Source organism: Diadema antillarum, unplaced genomic scaffold, assembly GCF_040938485.1.
Source record: "Diadema antillarum isolate AM-2024a unplaced genomic scaffold, OU_Dant_1.0 scf00000060, whole genome shotgun sequence".
NCBI classification, from domain to species: domain Eukaryota; kingdom Metazoa; phylum Echinodermata; class Echinoidea; order Diadematoida; family Diadematidae; genus Diadema; species Diadema antillarum.
Genome location: NW_027270949.1, coordinates 4,052,406 through 4,075,309, shown reverse-complemented (window position 1 = coordinate 4,075,309; position 22,904 = coordinate 4,052,406). Strand labels below are relative to the sequence as shown.

Genomic DNA, 22,904 nt, shown 5'->3' with positions numbered 1-22,904 from the left:
TCAGGGTGGTAGCATGCACAACTTGACTAGGATATGATGTCAGAGGGCAGTTGTAGATCTTTTTCTCATGTTCTAACTGGTTGACAAACAAGAGTCCCATAAACAATCATGAACGTAGAAGATAGTCAGATAAGATCGTCACCTTGTGATGCTTTTAGTTTACAGCAGTCTTTTCCTACGTCCTGGACGGAATTCAACAACAAAACAATTCAGGACACCGAATCACAGCCTAGAGGAACACATCATTCACCTGGTTCGATGTATTTCAAACATCAATGCTCGAAAGTTCTATTGATCTCGTGTCTGGCTCTAGTGACGTCACCACTGAAACTCGGCGGTATGCCAGAATCTCCCGGATCTTCGTCCAAAGAGACGGAAAACGGCAGACCTGCAGGTAACCCTTCAGCTTGTTGGCATACGCCGCGTTGGTGGCGCCGTAGATGAAAGGGTTGAGGGCGCTATTCACGAAGAGCAACATGTTCGAGGTCAGGTCAAGGAGTAGGCCCTGGCACGACGACACCTCGTCCACGGCTTCCAGGTACATCTCGATGGCGTGGTGGACCCCGGCACAGAAGGCGAAGACGATGACGGTGGTGATGACCATTCGTAGGAGCCCCATTCTCTGGTTTTTCTGGCCGCGATGATGAACTGACCCACTGATGGTCGCTAAGTTGAGTGGCGATCGCCACATCGTGCATACGATGACCGTATCACAGCCTGCGATGACAAGGAGGGGGAGGAGGTACTCGGTAACCACGATGACGGCGTAAAGGATTACCGGCTTAAAATATTCCTCGAAGCTGAAGATGACACTGGCGAAAGCAATGGAACCTGTGAATATTTTAAAGGCAAAAGGAGGAACATAAATACATATATTTTAGAAAAACACGTAACTTTGAGTCAGGCTAGTGCAAATATACTTGAAAATTTTTGATCTCCCAGAGTGCCCTGGCCAAAATTATATGCTGCACTGGCAGAAACCCATCTACGCCAGGCAATGCCAGTGTTTGTCTGTTTGTTTATTTGTTAGTTTCATTTCCATCCGAGAAGATGAATACATAACTCATATTCAGCTGCACTTGCTGGTCTTCCATGGGGTCAAGTTGAATTTGAGGAAGGGCCACTTTCTCGGCCTAAGTGCAACCTGCTCTTGCGATGAATGAATGGAACGGAATGGTATTATGTTATGAGTTGTGACTTTCTCACAGGGAATCTCCATTTTATGTCTTATCCGAGGGACAGAGTGTTTTGCCTCTTTCTAGAGGGGACGGTATGATTATATACACAAAACAATGCTCAGATAGACTCGGGAATCGAACCCGGGTGCTTTGGATCTGAAAGCAGAGGCGCTACCAACTGAGCCAAATCTGAGAAGTGAGGCAAACATCATGCTTTAGAAAAGTAGGCACAGCAGGATGTGGGGGGGGGGGGTGGGGTATCGGTGGACCCTGGATCTTGAATTGATAACCTTGTCCATTTTACTACAGTGAACGCAATGTTAGACTTTGTATTACCTGCCCATATTGTGACGCTCGTAATGACGGCGTTTCGTTTTCTCCGATAACTCCTCGAAGTCAGCGGATGAACGATTGCCAAGTATCGATCGATAGTAAGAGCCACCAACATTCCACATGTCACACCCATTGAAACCTGTTCAAAGACAAGAGAGGGGAAGGTATCAATTCTTGATCGGGAAACGGAAGGACAATGCAATGATCGATGACAAAAACCGATACTTATTCGGAATAAATTATTTAGCGACGGAAATATTTTTCTTACTGCCTTTGGTAATTGCTGCAAGAGTACATTGTAAGAAGCTATCGAAGAGCATACAAAATTGGGGCTCCAAAACTTTAAACAAAAGCGTTATCTCAATCACAACCACACGATCTATTGTTCCCCTGAATTTTGAATGTGACTTCGTGATAAAGTGTTATTACAGATCTTGCACTAAATGAGTGCAAAAAGGGGTGTGGGAGGTTTATCATGTATCTATCATGACGAAATCTGCAAGTTCCGAGACTTTGTGTGCGTATGTGCGTGTGTATGCGTGTGTGGCAATTTGATGGCAACCAACTCTGATATATAGATGCTAAAAGCTGGGTTCAGAACGTTTCTTATGAATTGGTATGCATTGTGCAGATATTTGTCATTGAAGCTACGTATTCGGCGAGTTGAAAACCTAAAATAAGCTATGACAATTATTGGGGAGGGGCATGCATTTGACAGACGAAAAATTTTTACGATAAAAAGACACAAAACGAAAATTGGATTTCATATTCAGCAATTAAAAGACTGCATTTTTTTTTGTGTGTGTGTGGGGGGGACTGAATAAAGCTGTTTAACAGCGATTATAATCGATGAAAATTCATACTGCAGATGCGCCACCAGTTTGAAGTAATATAAACCGTTTTTCCCTCTCTGTTATATATTCCCACTACATTTCCCTTTGCTTCCGATTCAGATAAGATGATCATAGAGAGTTTTCACAGATGAAAATAACGGAAGTGACGGAGACCATGATATCACAGAGACATCCATCCAAATGGCAAACATTGAAAGTATTGAAAGAATTATTGAAGAAAATGGATAGCTAATATCAGAAAGATGCAGTTATGGAAAGGACAACAAATGGGTATGAGAATTATCATGCTTTCACTGTTATTAAAATATTGTTATAATCGTTATTACTATCTTTATTGCGATAGTGATCTACTGATATAGCAGCCATACTCAAACAAGAATGGTGATGATAATAATCAGAACCTACCAGATGCAGATATCTAAACGCTCGAAACACTTTCCATGGAAATGGAAATTGATCGAGGTAGAGGGCAGGTACGATCACGGATGCAATGTGCAGCGATCCGCAGGTCGACAGGAATACGACGTCAGCAAAGGCCAGACTGGCCACGTAGCAACTCGAGATCGTCCGTTGTTTCCTCAGCGCCGAGACGATGACCAGAATGAGAATGTTACCGACGAAGCCGGTGACGATGACGATGGTCAAGAAGGCGGAGAGGATGACGAAAAAGATATGACTTGCGGATTGACTACGATCATGGCCATCACGAGCGTCTGTCAAAGCCGATTCATTAACCTCCCACGACCAACCTTCATCGTGGTGTGCCGTGGTATTCCGACTGTGGACAAAACAGGACACCAGTTCAAAAGCGATTTTCTCTTCTTTGCTCATGTTCAACAAGGTTTACAATTTCACAGTAATGATTGAAAATGAGAACACAAAAGAGTACCACACATTGAGCCGTCTTTTCTCCCTTCGGTCAAAAGAGACTTCCGTAGTCAGGTAAAATCAGTTGCCATCTGTCCCGGATATAGAGGCGAGAACGACTTTTAAACCATCATCAATATTATGATCCATCAAAGAAAAGATAGCTGATGCTAAATATGCCGTACTGGTAATCGATCGTAAAACTGTTTCTCGTGAAGGTATTTGACGGGTACAATTTGCGGGTACTTTCGTGCCATCTCGTTTAGACAAGCAGCTTGATATGACATCAATCCTTGCTCGTGTTTTTGTGGGTTCCTCGAATGCAAAAAGGAAATTAGTCCATCTCTTGGTTGACAATACCTCCAACGAAGATTTTAGTACTTGGCTAGAAAATACCATCACGATGGTTGTAGTGCATTACCAGAAATGCAAATCATCTACATTTCTCCATTGATATTTGAATATGATCCCCGACATCCCAGGCGCCTGAACTTGGACATTGGTCTATCGGACTAAAATAGTAAGGATCGATAGCCCAATGTTTATTGTCTATGGGAATCATCGCCATAAACACAACGTACAAGCCCACAAAAAGTTTCGGGCAATTAACTGGAAGCGAAAGATATTTGAATACGCAAATAAATTTAAGAATTAAAGAGGAGACGAGTAAATACATAAATACATAAATACATTTGCTGAGTAAATATTTATATACATTGGTGAATGCATAGATAAATGGCTATACTGTACAACAATTGTCTCATCACAGTCAATCTTTGAACATAACGTTTTACATAAATATGAACAGGTGCAGCAAAATAAATTAATGTAAAACAATTATAAGAATACAGTGAGAAAAAAAAATCAAGTGAACGCTAATTCCTCTCCCTATCATGACGTGGCAGATCTTTACAGTTCCATTTTTTTTTCTAATTTTAAAGTACAGATCAATTCAATTCAATTCAATTCAATTCAACTCAGTTCAATTCACTTCAATTCAATTCAATTCAATTCAATTCAATTTAAACCTTGTTTTCAATACCACAGATTCTTTCAGGCATAACATTTACAACAAATCAATACAAATATTTAGACATACATTTAATTGTGAATTAAAAGAATGAAAATGAGCCAGTCCTTTCCTTGTTTTTTTTTTGTTGTGAAATCATTTGTTCGAATTTTTTGTATATCTAAAAAGAGAGGCCCGTCTAAAAGACAACCTTTTAGAGATGTGTTACAATCCATATTTTAACTTACACTAGAAGAAAAATAAAGAAACGGAAGCACACGGAAACACACGCTCGGGGAAACAAAGACGTGGACAAAACAAACAGCAAGAGACACTGGGATTTAAAAGGCAGGAAGAGATAAAACGAAGGGCTATACAATAGGGGGGAAAGTAGGGTCCTGCATTTCATGCAAAGAAATTACAATATCACTGGCATCTGGATGGGCACAGTTATTGCATCAAATGCAAATCATAAAATAAGCTGAGTTTAAATTAAAAACAACATAATTCAAACAGTATAAAGTAAATCAAGGTTTCTCTACTCTTAATAGCAGGATTTAATGCTGTTTCTTTTCTTTTGTTTTTAGATGATCACAAAATTGATTCCAAAAACCTGAATCTGCTTATGAACAAAAGTATTCTAGATAATGGTGCGAAGTAAAGACAAGTGAGGTTCGTTAGATCGTCCGACAAATAATTTTTATGGTCTCCACGAACTCTGTTATTTCTACAAAATACTTTTAGCAACTCACTGTTTTCGAAATGGTCCTGATTCATAAAGGAAAACTAAAAAAAAAAATAAAGCATTGTACTTCATGTCCATCCAAAATATACATTATTCAGGCTGTACATAATGAATTCCCTGGAAGTACAAGTCATATAGTGTAACACACTTAAAATGAAATGAAAAAAATGATATGACTGTAATATAATGAAAGACATAATTCATACTTTGCCAGAATGACAAAAATAGTGACGGGAAAGAGTGATCAGCAGACACCTGACAAAGAAGCAGATCCTTTAAGATGTGGATCACTCATAAACAATAACAAATTCACCCAAAATTTGTCTATGTACAGCAGCTAGATCATTTGATAACTGAATGGTGCAAGTACATGTTTATCTAAAAAGCATATAATTGTGAACTTTCATAGATAACATGAACTTGTAGTGGCATTGGATGATTCAATAATGATACCATCTTTACTGACCAGATAAAAATGAAAATTCAATAAATACATAACTCAGGGCAAGGGGTAGGGCTGGCAATTAAGAAGATATTGCAAAATGAATAAAACACACCAATAAAAATCCCTTTTCTAAATAAATGAATACAAGGAAACTGCCATCTATTCATTGAACCCTGATATTTTCAGGGGTAGGCCTATTTAGAGTGGAGGGAAGGGTCCGTGGAAGTGGGTTTCAGGTTCAGCAGGGGAAAGAACGGTCCCTGGAAACCCTACCCAATCATTTACTTAACTGTTGCGTAACCGCAAAGCACAGCTAGGCCTACATACAAGAGCTGTCAAGATAATTATGCTACCGTATAACATCAACTTATTTCATCCAATTATACCGCTAATATACACAACTATCTTGTTTTAATTTGCAAGCCACCCCATTGTTCGAAGAACTGTCATGATTTTGATTGGATGATATTTTCGACGTATACACGCCAACCTAACGAGGGCTTGAACTCAACGGTATGCGTGTAGATTGGGTATTCGCACTCAACTGTTGCTGGTACATATATGTTGTGAAATCAATATGCACGACCTTTCCATGAAAAGAGATCCTACGGGATTCCCCAAATGCAGTCCCAAGGTTTGATGATGCCACTGATCCGGTCTGGGACAATCGGCAATGGTCACTTCCATAGACCGATGGAAATGTCCGTCTATCTTCGTCCACTTTGGAAGTCCAGACTGCTTAATAATACTTCCATTGCCCAATGCCTTCTCTTTGGGGAACTTCACCATTCTGATATTGCCGCATATACCTATGAGAATTATTGTGCAATCCTTAAACAAAGAGTATCAAAACATTAAGAGGAGAAATAAGTATGACGATATCAAGAGCATGAACGCAAAAAAGTCACGAGTAATTTTGGAAATCAATCATTGTCAAAACTATCAGAATTGTAATAATTTGGAATTCCAAGCCCAGTGACATCAAACAGAGTCTATGTCCCAATCTCAATATCATCATATACAATCATTAAATATTATTTGATTGTCTTATACACATGCACATTACAATGGTGCTAAACAAGCATGCATATCATATATATATATATATATATATATATATATATATATATATATATTAGTGATTTATTTATTTATTTATTTATTTCACATATTTAAAAAGGGTAGCCCAAGTCAGCACTTGCTGGTTTTCATCGGGGCCCTTTAAAAACACAACACATAAACATTCCAGAATTACATTTACTAACAGGCATAGAAAAAAAAAATTATATACATTCAATACAATCAAAATCAAACATATAGCGCTTATAGAACAATTTCAAAGACATGTAAATACTACAACGTTTCTAAATGAACAGAAATGAATTGGAAAAAACTACAACAATAACATTTATTGCACAATTCAAACAACCTATAAAACTGTGAAAGACCGTGTTAGTCATTGATTTAAAAAAAAAAATCTCGATAATGAAACACACATATCTTAGGCTCCTTTTGAACAATTCTAAGTTGGGGGAACATCGTGTCTTTAAGATTCACAGGTCATAATCTGCTTTTGAACAAACCTAAGTTGGGGGAACATCTTGTCTCTAATGGCAAATTATTCCAGTGAGATACCGCTGTGCACACAAATGATCTCCTGTAAAATTCGGTATTACATCTCGGGATCTCAAGTTTGCACTGCCCCGAGTTGCGTGTAACGCGTTGGGCTACTGCATCATGCATAACAAACTTATTTGCGAGTAAAAAGGGTGCAAGATGGTGCACACATTTAAATGTCATGCATGCCATTGCTTTTGAATACAATGTTTGTAACGTTGGCCAATTAAGCTGATTGAGCACTTGCGCGGATGGGGTTTCCCATGAACAGCCAGCTATAATGTAAGCGGCTCGCTTGTGTAACCTGTTGATGGTTTCGTAGTTTTGTTGTGACCTGTTGGTCCATACATTGCAACAATACAAGGCATGTGGGAGGATATAACCCCAGTATAATAGGCTGAGATAGTGAGTGTTGAACGCTCCCTTGAGCCTTCTAAGAATACCTAATTTTTGCTTTACTTGCAGGGCGACTCTATCCACATGCTTGTTGAACTGCAAATAATCGTCAATGACAATTCCAAGACATTTATACTGAGAAACACATTCAACTGGGGTTGATCTTATCTGTACATATAATCTGCTGACATTTAAAGTTTGAACTTTTTGCCTAGACCCAATTACCATTACTTTAGTTTTATTAATATTCAGAAGCAGTTTATTTTTTTGGGTCCATATGTAAACCTCCTCAAGAGCATGGTTCAGTTTTGACTGAATTTCATCCACGCTTCTACCTCGCACAGATAAAGTCGCGTCGTCTGCGAAAAGAAACATTTCTCCGTTGTGGATACTCATGGGTAAGTCATTAATGAATACGGAGAAAAGTATTGGCGCTAACACTGAACCCTGTGGAACTCCGTGTTGTATTGCTCTAATGGATGACTTTTTCCCTTTTACAGATACAAATTGACTTCTACCTTTCAAATATGAAGTAAACCATCGTACACTTCTATTTGTGCAACCTACAGACTTCAATTTCAGTAACAATATTTCGTGGTTTACTGCATCAAAAGCTTTTCTCATGTCAATAAATGCAACACCATTTACGTATCCGTGATCTACATTCCGAGACCACTGATCAACCATACAAAGAGAGGCGGTTTCGCACGAATGATTAGGTCGGAAACCGAACTGTCTATCTGATAATACCTTGTTTCCGATCAAATAATCTTGAAATGATACATTAACAATTTTTTCTAGTATCTTAGACAATATTGATAATAATGAAACAGGTCGATAATTTTCAACACTTGATTTACTTCCGGCTTTGTGTATGGGTTGGACTCGTGCAATTTTCCAATCTTCCAAAAATTCACCCTGGTCCAAAGATAAATTAAGAATATGCGTTAAGCTTTGAATTACATTCGGGGCATTGCAAGCATATTTCAATAATTTTGTAGAAACATCGTCAGGACCAGCGGCTTTTTTAACTGGAATACGGTTGATTTCATCAACAATAAAATCATCTGTCACATCAGGGAGATCAAATGAGATGTCAGGGGGAACATAACCAACAGCCCTTTCATTACAAAACTCATTAATACCACCGCTATTTTCACGGATATCAAAGTTTGTTGGATTAAACAACATATCAACAGAATTTACAAAGTAATCATTGAATTGCTGAGCTATTTCTTCTGCATCAGACACTTCTTCACCATTTAACTCAAGCTTAATTTGATTTTCATTCTTCGATGATGAAATAAGCTTTAATGTTTTCCACATGGCGTTCGGAGTACCACCATTTTCCCTTAATAAAGCATTTATGTAATCATTTTTGGCTTCCTTGATTTTAGTGGAAATTTCATTCCTCAGGGATTTATACATGAGCCAGAAATGAGAGTTTTGTGGGCTGCTTGCTTTTTTAGACATCTTGTAGTACCAGTCACGCTTATTCATGGTGTCTATTAAGTCACCAGTCACCCACGGACATAACTTTGACCTAAGGCGCTTCCTCTTCAGGGGAGCGTGTTCATTGACAGCTGTCATATACAATTTATACCACCTTTTTATAGCGTGATTCGGATCGGTATCATCTACAATATCTAAAAAAGGTAAGTTTCGTAACATATTGATAAAATTCTCGTGTGAAAATTGTCTGTAACATCTATACTCAATTACATTATCAAACTGTTTGGTCTCCACCTTCGCAGTACCAAAAACAGTAAAAGTCAAATAATGGTCACTTATGTGTGTCTGAAAGACCCCAGTCACCTGATGTTCTTCGGGGTTGGATGAGTACATGTGATCGATCAATGACTTAGAGTTGGGCGTTACGCGAGTTGGTACATCAATAAGCTGATGTAGGAGATTAGTATTCATGACTGACAGAAGACTGCGAGACTGTGAGTTGTGATTATCGGGAAGAAGATCACAGTTTAGATCACCAACTATTATGATTTCTCCTTCGTTTTCGCTTATACAGTGAAGCATGTTTGATAATGTTACAAAAAAATCATTGAATGAGTTAGGAGGTCGGTAGATTACACATACAAACACTGGATTTATTCGTTTTAATTTAACTTTAATCCAGATGACCTCCAAATCATTTCCACAAATATCTATTTCACAGAAGTTTAAGCTTTTTCTTACATAGAGTGCGACTCCTCCCCCATATCTTGATCGATCTTTACGTATTACAGTAAAATTGTCTATAAATAAATCCGTATCTGAAATTGTTGCATCACAATGAGTTTCACTAATAGCTACAATATCAAAAGGATCATTACCTAACAACAGACTCAACTCATCTATTTTATTCGGAAGAGAGTTTATGTTAACATGACATATCTTTAACCCAGAATAACAAACGTTGGGAATTATACCATCAATGAGTTCGTGATAGCTGTTTTTGTTCTCCACAGATTCTCTTTCATTGCGTTGTATCTCTTCTACGTTTTCTTCATTCGCGACATAATTCACTGATTCTGCTGAGCTAGCAGTGTTTTCGCGGTCTGCATAATGATAGTTGTAGTAGTAATGATAGTAATAATGATAATAATAATGATAATAATAATAATAATAATAATAATGATAATGATAATGATAATAACAAGATCTTATTTACTCAGGGTAGCCTCTTCAGTATTGCCACTGCTCTACCAGAGGGCCCTGTCATTATTATTCCCGTAGCGTTGCCAGGTACCCTTTCATCACACTGGACCGAGAGGGACACAGCGGGTAAAAACATCTCGTCCAAGGACGTAAAACACTGGGCGGGATTCGAACTCGGGTCCTCCGATCGGGAGTCGGGAGTCTTATCCACTATATGCCACAGCACCCCTACAGCGCCACCTTGTATCCGTGTTGATAATGTTTTCAGTCCGTAAATTATTTCCTTGCAATGGCTTACGTGATCCAAACTAACCGAATGTGCACCTTTGACTCATCATTTTCATAATGTACAAACTCATGGGCGTCACCAGGGGGGGGGGGGGGGGGGGGGGGGTGCGTTGGGTGCGAACGCACCCCCCTTCAGACAAAAAAAAAAAAAAAAAAAAAAAAAAAAAAACTTCAGTCTGTGAGCGACCTCAACGCCGGACACTAAATGATTATTATTTTTTGTTATCTATTGTTGTTGTTGTTTTTTTTTTGCATCGGGGACAAAAAAAATATATATATATCGTAGGCAAAGGTAATTCGCACCCCTGGTTCTGGCAGCACTGATTTTATACATAATTATCTACTAGTACAAGTGTATTCTATACAGTGTTGACTATATACATAGATTTTGGACATCCTTCCCATACTTGGTCACTTCCACGCCACCTCGCTGGTCATACCTCCCCCAGTCATGAACATAAACCGACACCCTTGACTACCAGTGGCGGATCCAGGGGAGGGGCGCACCGGGCGTCCCCCCCCCCCCGCCCCCTCTTAATTTCCAAAGCGAAAAAAGTATAGCTACAAACGGCAGTTTTTCGACTGTAAAATGTTAAAATATTCAATCTCGCTCGCTGGTATATAGTCGTAATGCCATTCTCCTGAAGTTGCTGCCGGTAATTGCCGGCAGTCCCCCCCCCCCCCCTTACTGCAAAAAATATAGCTACAAACGGCAGTTTTGAGACTGTAAAATGTCACAATTTTCAAGCTCTCTCGCTCCGCTGGCTCGCATTTAGATTCTCCTAATATTGCTGCCAGTAATTGCCAGCAGTTGCGCCCGGTGCGCCCCCTCAATTTCGAAAGCAAAAAAAGATATAGCATCAAACGGCAGTTTTGGGACTGTAAAATGTCAAAATTTTCAAGCTCGCTCGCATTTAATCTTTATGCAATTCCCCTGATGTTACTGCCAGTACTGTCTGCAGTTGCGCCCGGTGCCCCCCCCCTTAATTTCCAAAGCGAAAAACATATAGCTACAAACGGCAGTTTTTCTACAGTAAAATGTCAACATTTTCAAGCTCGCTCTCTTCGCTCGCTCGCATTGAATCGCTATGCAAATCACCTGATGTTGCTGCCAGTAATTGCCAGCAGTTGCGCCGGTGGCATGCGCTCCACCCCCCCCCTCAATTTCCAAAGCGAAAAAATATGGCTAAGAACGGCAGTTTTTGGACTGTAAAATGTAAAATTTTCAAGCTCGCTTGCATTTAATCGTTATGCAATTCACCTGATGTTGCTGCCAGTAATTGCCAGCAGTTCCGCCCGGTGCGCCCCCTCCCTTTATTTTCAAAGCGAAAAAATATGGCTAAGAACGGCAGTTTTGAGACTGTAAAATGTAAAATTTTCAAACTCGCTCTCTTCGCTCGCTCGCATTTAATCTTTATGCAATTCCCCTGATGTTACTGCCAGTAATTGTCTGCAGTTGCGCCCGGCGCACGCCACCCCCCTTAATTTCTAAAGCGAAAAAATATGGTTACAAACGGCAGTTTTTCTACTGTAAAATGTCAAAATTTTCAAGCTCGCTGTCTTCGCTCGCTCGCATTGAATCGTTATGCAATTCACCTGATGTCGCTGCCAGTAATTGCCAGCAGTTGCGCCCGGTAACATGTGCTCCACCCCCCGTTAATTTCCAAAGCGAAAAAACATGGCTAAGAACGGCAGTTTTTGGACTGTAAAATGTAAAATTTTCAAGCTCGCTTGCATTTAATCGTTATGCAATTCACCTGATGTAGCTGCCAGTAATTGCCAGCCGTTCCGCCCGGTGCGCCCCCTCCCTTAATTTCCAAAGCGAAAAAATATGGCTAAGAACGGGAGTTTTTGGACTGTCAAATGTAAAATTTTCAAGCTCGCTCTCTTCGCTCACTCGCATTTAATCTTTATGCAATTCCCCTGATGTTACTGCCAGTAATTGTCTGCAGTTGCGCCCGGTGCCCCCCCCCCTTAATTTCCAAAGCGAAAAACATATAGCTACAAACGGCAGTTTTTCTACTGTAAAATGTCAAAATTTTCGAGCTCGCTCTCTTTGCTCGCTCGCATTGAATCGTCATGCAATTCACCTGATGTTGCTGCCAGTAATTGCCAGCAGTTGCGCCGGTGGCATGCGCTCCACCCCCCTTAATTTCCAAAGCGAAAAAATATGGCTAAGAACGGCAGTTTTTGGACTGTAAAATGTAACATTTTCAAGCTCGCTTGCATTTAATCGTTATGCAATTCACCTGATGTTGCTGCCAGTAATTGCCAGTAGTTCCGCCCGGTGCGCCCCCCTCCCTTAATTTCCAAAGCGAAAAAATATGGCTAAGAACGGCAGTTTTTGGACTGTAAAATGTAAAATTTTCAAGCTCGCTCTCTTCGCTCGCTCGCATTTAATCGTTATGCAATTCACCTGATGTTGCTGCCAGTAATTGCCAGCAGTTCCGCCCGGTGCGCCCCCCCCCCCCCCCTCCCTTGATTTCCAAAGCGAAAAAAATATGGCTTTTGGACTGTAAAATGTAAATTTTTCAAGCTCGCTTGCATTTAATCGTTATGCAATTCACCTGATGTTACTGCCAGTAATTGCCAGCAGTTCCTCCCGGTGCGCCCCCTCTCTTGATTTCCAAAGCGAAATAATATAGCAACAAACGGCAGGTTTTTTTTTGTTTTTTTTTTTTTACTGTAAAATGTCAAATTATTCAAGCTCTGACGCTCCGCTCGCTCGCATTTAATTTTTATGCCTTTCTCCTGATGTTGCTGCCAGTAATTGCCGGCAGTTGCGCCCGGTGCGCCCTCCCCCCTTTATTTCCAAAGCGAAAAAATATAGCTCCAAGTGGTAGTTTTTTAACTGTAAAAGATGAAATCCTAGCTATGCCGGTGCCCGTTCCCCGCTTGGTTTCCCTCAACAACAGTAAAAGTCTGGGGATTGAGAGCTTCCTATATTCCAAATGTCGGTCCAAAAAAAATCTCGTTACATTAGGGTCAAAACGCACCCCCCTTGAAAAAAAGCTGGTGACGCCCCTGAAACTTGTATACTCTTTGCACACAGCCACTTGCCTCATTTTCAACATTGTGTATTAAATCACCATTAGATTCCGACATAGAGATTTGGGAATACTTATGCCCTTTTGCTAATACACATTCTTTTTTGGTCTCATTCAGACGGAGAAAAACACAAGAAGAAGAAAATGAAAAAGGGCGATAAAGAGAGAGGGAGAGACAGGGGGTGGGGGATAGAAGAGAGAATCACATATAGACACAATGGGAAGGAGAAGTAAGCAGTGCATTCATCCAGGCTTTTGAATCGGTCGCTTCTTTTCTCTCTCTCTCTTTTTTTTGTGTATTTTTTTCTTTTGTGTTTAAAAATTCTTTTTCATATAAACCAATTGTCTTGAGTAATGATGACATTTTTGTGAATGTGATATTGACTGTTGTTATATAAACTAATGGTATAATGCTGGTTTTAATGTAATTACGGTAAAAACTCCTGTGATTGTTATGATAATGACATTGGTGCAGGGTATGATTTATTATGAGGTTAAAGCAGGAGAAGTGAAAGAAGAAGAAGATAACAACGAAGCTGAATTCAAAGGATATTATTAAGTAATTATGATAATTCATAAGAATGAATAACGGTATTAGAAATATTGTAACTGTAATATGTGTGTTTGTTTTGTAGGAAAGGTTAATTTCATTGTGCGATAGTTGTGATGAATATGTTTGATATTCTTTTTGTATTCTATGTATTTTCTACTATCTTGTACATGTTTTTAAGTATTCAGGCCCATTCATGTAAAATGTCGACAAGTCAGCCTGCGGGCTGCAACGGATATTATTCAACAACGTATACCTTTTCAATTCAATTCAATTCAATTCAATTCAATTCAATTCAATTCAATTCAATTCAATTCAATTCAATTATTATTTTTATTATTACTATTATTATTACTATTATTTATAGTGCGCTTTTCCCACAAGGCCCAAAGCGCTTACAATCAATTCTAAACATGTACGACAGTATGTATAATTGGATAAATGTTACAGCTACGAACTAGTTGCTACTGAAAAGATGTGTTTTCAAAGCTTTTCAATTCAATTCAATTCAATTCAATTCAATTCAATTCAATTCAATTTAATTCAATTCAATTCAATTCAGTTCAATTCTTCTTTCACAAAGCAACTTCGTATATTTACATGGACTCGTACTTATTTACGATGCCGTTATAGTACACACACAACATAGCGATCAGTCTTTTTCTTCTCACAGACGAACAGTGAGACGAAAAATGGAATTGTTTGTTCAAGCTATGCTGCTCCTGTATGAATGCCTTTTGTACTGCCGTGAAATGTTCACTCCAAAGAAAAGAGACACTCTATGCTTTGGTACAGCTCTTAAGATTATGATACACTGGTTTACAGGTTGAAGTTCATTCTGTGCTTCAGTGGTATACACAGATGCTTTCAATATCTAATCTTCATGCGTTCTGTGTAGTGCGCGTGAATCCCACACGGATCTGCCTGGAAGCGGGGCATATCAAGGTGAGTGATGATATTCTGTTCAAGTTGTTTGCACTTTGTTCAGTTGTTACTTGAAAAGAATCTATATAGCTGCCGGAGAGGTAGACTGGTCGCCCCTTAAGAAGGAGAATACCTATAATCATAATGAAGACTGATAGAACTAGTGTATATATAGCACATACACACACAAAGTATCGACAGTGAGTGCAGTATTCTCGATTCTGAGACTAGCTGTGACAATCCAACCCATGTAGACCATGATTATTTGTTTGATATCAGGTTAGTCGAATGATATCGAAAATCCAGATGTTTTGATGGTGGTGACATGACTGTAAGAAACACTTCATAGATTGCAGTAACACAGATGATCAGAATTCAGTCATGGCATTACTTTATTTTTTTTAATAATATATTTTCTCAGTCCATGTAGTCTATATCCTTCTTTTTTTTCGCCTGTGTTCTAGGTACTTTACACACCCAATTCAATCAGACGTTATAGGCTTGTAATGTTTGACTGTTTTACCCAATAAAACATTTCAATTCATTATTCGATATGATTTTTACTGTCAATATTCCCGTTTCTAGATTGTTCCAATGATTACACGTTGTCTAGTATCATTGTTGGAAGCAGTTGAAGCTCATTAGATAAGACAATGGATACTCTTTCTTGAGGTCCTTAGTTCGAGTCCATCTGCCATATCATTTTCATCCTCATGCTCTGAGCCTCTCAAGAAAATGCATATGAGGTTTTGAAATTGCATGCTTGTAACATGGACCTACAACAACCATGGACCTGTAGTAGGTCCATGCTTTTAATAACTTCGATTGAAAAGCTCTGTTATCAAAAGCATAAAGTTTGTAAGGCAAAGACTATTCAAACAATGCGCTGTTGTATACGTGTGTCTGTTTACGTGTTCTGCGGGACTCCACCTTTGTCCCAGAGTCTATGTAGGCCCTATTGCTGTACTCCACAACTGTCCACCTACTCGCTTCCCAGTTCGGGAAGTTCAGCTTTAATTTCCTGGGACAAATTTGCGGCCGACAGCCTGCGAGTGGGGATCTTAATAAGTCTCCAACCTATACGTTTTCCCCTATGAGCTGTACGATTGCAATGTTCTCTATCAAAGTAAATTTACACCTGCATTGGGATCTTAAAAAGGCATTCCAAATTACCTTCACATCGTGATTCATAAATCGATAGTGCGCCATGTACAAATTTGTGAAATTTATAACGTTCCTTGAGCCTATAAACCAATACTGTGAAAACCAACGACATAATACACCGAACAAGGAAAATGACACAGGAGGCTCACACATATCCAGTAATGTAGCAATGTGACAACTCTATCACAATTCCCCTTGCTTAGCAAGAGTACCTGCGTGCAGACTTTTTGCATGCTTTTTTTTTCTGCTTCCACGAGCACCCAAATCATGTGTTATGTTGAAGCTGTTCGTCACCATCCTCGTTCATTGTGATTTGTTATCAATTTGTAAAACATTCTCATTTCTCATCACAATCTCTATAAGTTCTGAAACTCTGTGCGTATGAAATAAACAATCAAGATGTTTTACTGCAAAAGTATAATTGTCTTTGATGAATGTCTCCTTTAAATGCTCTCTATCTCCTAAGCATCGAATCTGACGGAAAACATGAGTGATCAGAGCCAAGTCCCGAACCTCTTTCGGACTCACACCTACAAAGGGGTCGTCTGGCCCAACATCATGCTGGATTCTAGTATCGATGCCATGGCAACGTTTGATGTGCGACAAGATGACGTGTGGGTCGTGACCTACCCAAAGTCAGGTCAGAGGTTACACTATACCCGCTCGTATTTGCGTCACTCCCACTGCTTTACAAAAAAAATAAAGTTTTATCGGCGTCCATACACTCATTGTGCATGAATTGTTGATGCAGTACTCTTATGTGGGGATATCTATGGATGTAAATGAAAGTCCACTTAAAATTCAGAATTAAAGTTGCCTTTTATTGTGAAAGAGAGTTAAAATTGTACAGTAGCCATGTTTTCATTTATCAATGCAGGCTATTTACTTTGCAGATTAATATTTTCCAGGCATTTGATGATAAAAACCAATACGGAATTCAAGAGTATGTATGCAATATAAAATCAAACATTCTCATCAGAACAGTTTTAGATTCGAGGGTTCCGACTGATGTTGCAGACCTAACATTGCTCACTGTAAAAAAAAAAAAAAAAAAAAGTCAAGGACTTGACTGGAGCAACTAAAGTGACACTGAAATACTCCCGTACACAACGAAAAAAGAAAACACCACAGGAACAATATGCTATTATAAACAAGGGGATTAAGGAATTCCGTAAAAAAAAAAAGAAGGGGGGGGGGGGGGCTTTGCAAAATTAAAGCGGGGCGTACGCGCACCCTCCATTTTTCCTTTTTATTGCTTTTGTTTTTCAAATATTAAAGGGTGGTGCGCGCCCGGTGAACCCCCTGGATCCGCCACTGATAAATGCTACAGAAAGACAAGATTTGACATTGTTTGAATTAGGCGTGTCTTCAAGTACTTCAAATTTGGTTTGTTTCCGTTTTCGACGAAAAAACCTCACAATGTACACCTCACTTTCTTTAGTGATTGCAATATTGTAAATAAGACATTGTGAAGTGCGCAGAATAAACAACAGTAATTGAAACATATACAGTAATGAAATATGCATTGTGCTAAAAATGGAGGGACCTGCTGAAAAGACAATGCTTCAGTGTGGGCCCCTCTTGGAAAATTTGTCGGTAGTCATTGTCATAATATCTACCGTTGAGTAAAATCAGTTCTCGTGAAGAGTTAGCCTTTTGTCAAGGCCCTTTCGCTGTAACGGGCGAGCGAAGCGAGCCCAGCCGAGCGCGACAGGGCGAGGGCCTTTTGAGATCTGCATCACACGTTATTATTCATGACACACGAACCCTACTGAAAATTCATATCAATGGGTTCCGGTCGAGCAAAGGAATGGCGCGCTCCCCACATCCTTCGTCTTGGCGTTGTTCGCACGCATCACCTACCACCAGTGAAGGCCTGTGGCATGCATTCGCTGTATGCAAATCGGGCTCGGGCAGACAGAAACGGTGATTGGTCGACTTTTGCTCCCGAAATCGGGAGCAGAAATCGGTACTAGTAACTCAAAGGGCTAACAAAGGGTGCGTTCGAGCGCTCTCCTAAAGCGAACTGTACCGTACCGTACTCGCGCCAGAGGAGCGCTCGAACGCTCCTAAAGTGTACCGTACCGTACTGTACCGAGCCAAAAGTGGACCACTTGGGGTGCGTTCGAGCGCTCTCCTGAAGCGAACCGTACCGTACCGTACCCGCCCCAGAGGAGCGCTCGAACGCTCCTAAAGTGTACCGTACCGTACTGTACCGAGCCAAAAGTGGACCACTTCCCGATGTGCTCCAAAAGCGTACCAAAGCGTACCAAAAGTTCGTTGTAAAACATGCGCGTATCTTGCGCATCATATACGTCACAATGCAAAGACATCATTCTCTTTGTTCGGGACAGCTGTAAGTTGTTCAAGCGCCAGGTGGATGACATTCTTGCGACAAAATGCGTGACCTTTTCTAAAAAATAACTCGTGAGGTACGCTTTCTCAACAATGCGCTCGAACGCTCCAAAACTGGCACAGTTCGGTACGGTACGCTTTGGTTCAGTTCGCTTTGGTTCGCTTTAGAGCGCTCGAACGCACCCAAAAGGATGCGAAGCAGATCTCAAAAGGCCCTCGCGCAAACCCACTCGGCTGGCCTCTCTTCACCATACAGCGATAGAGCCTTGACAAAAGGCTAGTGATGAGTAGGTTTGCGATGCTGCCATGGTGAATGTGTGTGTGTGTGGGGGGGGGGGGGAGGGAGGGAAAGGGAGGGATAGAGGGAGAGAATGTGTGTGTAGGCCCTATATGTGTGTGCGTATCTGGAGAAACGTTTCACCGATTGTCTTATTTTCATTTTAATTCAATTCAATTCACATTATTTCATACTTCTTACTTATGAATATCAAATCAGAAATAATAGTACAAGTTCTTTTACGTTGTCAACAATGTTCAATAACGAACAATATACATGGTAATAACACAGCAATTGTAATAATAACTGGTCGAAATCGAAATGGGGTTGAACAAAGAGAAGCATGACAGGACCTACATGAAAGCAAGCTTGTTTGCTGAACCCCGAATAATCAGTGTTTGTGAAAAAGAAACGAAGAACGGATAGAAGATTAGACTAGGCGATTAATGGTACCAAATAAGAGAAGCGGGGTATGCCTATGTGATTTAAAGAAAAAGAGGTAGAAGAAAAGTGAGTATAAAGTGACTATAAACTCAACTAAACGTACTACGTGAAACGATACTGATCATCAATCGATTCCTGTTTACGATATTCCACAAGGCACCCACTGGATGATGGAGATCGCCGGCCTTGTCTTGGCCGAAGGCTGTCCGGAGAAGATCGATCGATCGATGTTCTCCGCCAGCATCTGTATGATCGATGTCTCTCAAAGACTGCCCTCTACGAGGTCTGAGGAAGAGTTAGAGCCGCCGGACATGGCGCCCTTCTTGACGCAGGTGGAACGAGCTCCTTCCCCCAGGCTGATCTGGTCTCACCTATCCCTGGCCCTCTTGCCCCCAGACCTGCTTCAGCGGGCCAAGGTAGATAAACTGATCGTTGAATAGTAGGAACAGGCTTATGATCAAAACACGTGCAAAAGTAGGACTTAGCACTGAGAAAGGAATGTGTAATTAACGGTCACGACTCTAATTGGGGTCATCCCACGAGCTCGACACCCACGATTGATATGGCCCACGAACTAGACATTGAAAAAGGTCCACAAATCATACAGCCCATGAGCTAGACATCAAGTAAAACACTTGGCAAATAAGGCCCATGAACTCGACACTTGGGAAATAAGGCCCATGAGCTTGACACTACCTACATTAAGTCTTGTTTGCCTAGTGTCGAGCTCACTGGCCTTATTTGCCCAGTGTCAATTGCTCGTCGTGGGCCGTATAGCTCCTGGGCCTATTTTCTTGATGTTGTGTTCCTGGGCCTTGTTCATTAAAAAATCTCATCTAATGGGATATATGACTCTTTTTGTGACTAAAGAGTGGGTGTCGAGGTAGTGACGTGCACCCAGTTTATTTTACGATGATATTTTAACATATTAGATAGAGAAGGAGGGAGGAGTCAAGAGCGAGAGAAAAAGAATCTGATATAAAAGAAAGGGAAGGAGGTTGAGAGAAAGAAAGGGAGGGAAAGGAGAGAAGAGAGTATAAAAAAAAAGAAAGACAGAAGATGAGAAAGGAGAGAAAAAATAGAAAGGAGAAGAAGAAATATAACGAGAGATAGAGGGAGATAAGTAGATCGTGATCAGACATGTCTTTGAGTTGAAACAGCACACTTGAATGAGAAAGCAACAAAATCACCTGAGCCATAGTTGGTGATGTGTACACTAACTGGTTAATGTATATATACGTAGTAGTCATAACGTCATGATATCCAGTAGCGATAGGGGCCTACCTGTATATCGCTCATCTTACGGGATTGAAATGTTCACGCATTTTGGCGCCTTTTAAACCAGAATAGTATTTCATTCGATTCCAGGTGCTATATCTAGCAAGAAACCCGAAGGATGTCGTGACTTCCATGTATAACTTCTACACAAAGACTCCAATTCTGAAGGGAGTTCCGTTTGAAGCAGTTTTCGACCAGTTTATCAAGGAAGGTATTGTCAATCTGAATAACCATGTTTTGTGTATAAGTATACTTTTGTTTCACATCACACTCTTATACACACATACACGCTTTTGAATGTTTCTACACATAAACGGTGCTATATAAGTGCTGTTTCATCATCATCATCACATACACGTACATACATACACACACACACACACACAAGCACACGTGATATATGCACATAGAATTATACATACACGACTTTAATCATACCTACACACATTACTACAAGCATGACCTTGTCTAGTTACAACATGGATCCCAAAAACATGATTATACAATGCTATAATACATGAAGTCACTCACTACATGTTAGGGTTCAAAAACAAGGAAAGTGAGTTGCGACTAGTCCTTCAAAACCACCTTTTCATAAGAGGGGTTTCTTATATCCGATCCCTTCATATCAAGGTTCACTATTCAATATATTATGCTTACACACATAAACCCATGTTTCATACTATTACATTCCACTTCATTTCGTTTAATTTGATTTAATTTAATTTAATTCAATTTAATTTAACTTAATTCAATTTAATTCAATTCAATTCAGTTCAATTTAATCTAATTTGATTTAATTTAATTTGATTTCATTTCATTTTTATCAAAGAAATAATGTACACAAGAGTGAAGTTTGAAGAACAGTAGGCCTATGCTTATAGGATGGGTGTATGTGAAAGGCCATGACATGAAATACGCAACAGTCACGTAACAGCTAAGAACCACACGCAATCATAACATAAATGCATTACAATAGAGAGAAACACGAAGGAAAAAGAAGAAGTAGGAGAGTTTCTTGAGATTTAGAAATGTAATAACACTTCAAACTTGTGACACTAATTTACTTTTGTACATTTGACTTAATCTCATTTCATTATCATTTCATTCTATTTTCCATATCCCAATAATCAAAATTATTGCAAAATAGCGTTAACGATTTGTATAAGACGGTAACATTGCATGAAGTAAATGCAAATGCAAACAATAGTATAACATACAATAATAAACCTGCACATAATAGAAACACATAACATACAAATCGTTTCGACATTTCGATATTTTTGACACAATCAGAAAAACAATCCAAATCAATGGTTCTTGATAGAACGCTGTATAGATTTTAATATTTCAGATCGTGGCAAGCATAGTAGTTGATAATCATTCTTATTTCTGTTGTTTTACATAATTTATGCACAAAAGAATTCAAAATAAAATGATTTGAAGTGAAATTGGTTTATTTCCAGCGTAACCATTATCCATAAGGATATACACGTGTACCTGTGTAATGGAGATAATGTTTTATGACCACTAAATGCGATTGTGTTAATATGATGTATGCAAACAATTATGCACATAATACGTAAATGTTATAACGCAGCAATATACGTAAATCAAGCGTACTGGTTACGACATTATTACAACGACGTTATACATCTCATCATTTCTCTGTGAGATTGACAAATTGAAACACTTCACAGCCCCACGCAAGACTCACATTTTTCACCAGGTATTCAATTGCTAACTCTCTTGGAAGAGTGTGCGCCTTTGAATGTTCATAAAACAGATATGTCCCATGGCGCCATACAATAATGCTGTAGATCCTCCTCCTCCTCCTCTTCCTCCTCCTTATCATCATCTTCTTCTTCTTCGGATTGATTTGTTTTTCCACCACAGCTGTAGCCTTTTGCAAAGGCAGCTCGCTATAATTTCAGCACACAGAGAGCAATGGACTCGTACACACAGCGCTCGACCGGCGAGCTGCGAGAGTACTGTAGTTTATAGCTCGCTCCTGTCCGATCGCTGTGTGCGTGCGAGTCCACTGGTCTGCTCGCAGCTGTATGAGAGTCTATCTATTGCGAGCTGCCTTTGCAAAAGGCTACCATTACTGTCACTTCTCCATTTCTTAGAGATTCTGTGGGAAAATTGGGCTGATCACGTGAACGGATTCTGGGAAAAACGGGAGGAGGAGAATCTTCTCTTCTGTACCTATGAAGACATGAAGAAGGTTTGGAAAATATCTATATTTCATTCACCTATTATTGATAATATCATATTTGCCATTGTATGGATATTTCTTACTGATTTTTTGGCATTTGACTGACTTTTCTGACTTCTTCTGTGACTAAAAAGGCATTATTTGATCGGGTTCATACACCTTGACCACTCACCAACAAGTAATTATCATCTTATAGGTAATATCTCATCACCTACATACATCCAAAGCTGCCTTAGCGGCCGCCTAGTGTATACGATCAT

The 22,904-nt window shown here is 39.7% G+C and overlaps 2 protein-coding genes across 2 annotated transcripts; one reads left to right on the top strand and one right to left on the bottom strand.

The window, feature by feature from the left end:
* Positions 1 to 265: 265 nt before the first annotated feature.
* Positions 266 to 3,196, bottom strand: LOC139716055 (G-protein coupled receptor 54-like). Its single transcript, XM_071627608.1, has 3 exons — positions 2,771 to 3,196; positions 1,515 to 1,650; positions 266 to 831 (listed from the first exon to the last, which is right to left on the bottom strand). Exons 1-3 carry the CDS (start codon positions 3,194 to 3,196, stop codon positions 266 to 268), a joined length of 1,128 nt encoding a protein of 375 aa, XP_071483709.1.
* Positions 3,197 to 16,558: 13,362 nt separating this feature from the next.
* LOC139716054 (sulfotransferase 1A1-like) lies at positions 16,559 to 21,296 on the top strand. The gene is made up of 4 exons (XM_071627607.1): positions 16,559 to 16,712; positions 19,305 to 19,564; positions 20,517 to 20,637; positions 21,259 to 21,296. The coding sequence occupies exons 1-4, from the start codon at positions 16,559 to 16,561 to the stop codon at positions 21,294 to 21,296; spliced, it is 573 nt and encodes a 190-aa protein (XP_071483708.1).
* The last annotated feature ends 1,608 nt before the right edge of the window (positions 21,297 to 22,904 follow it).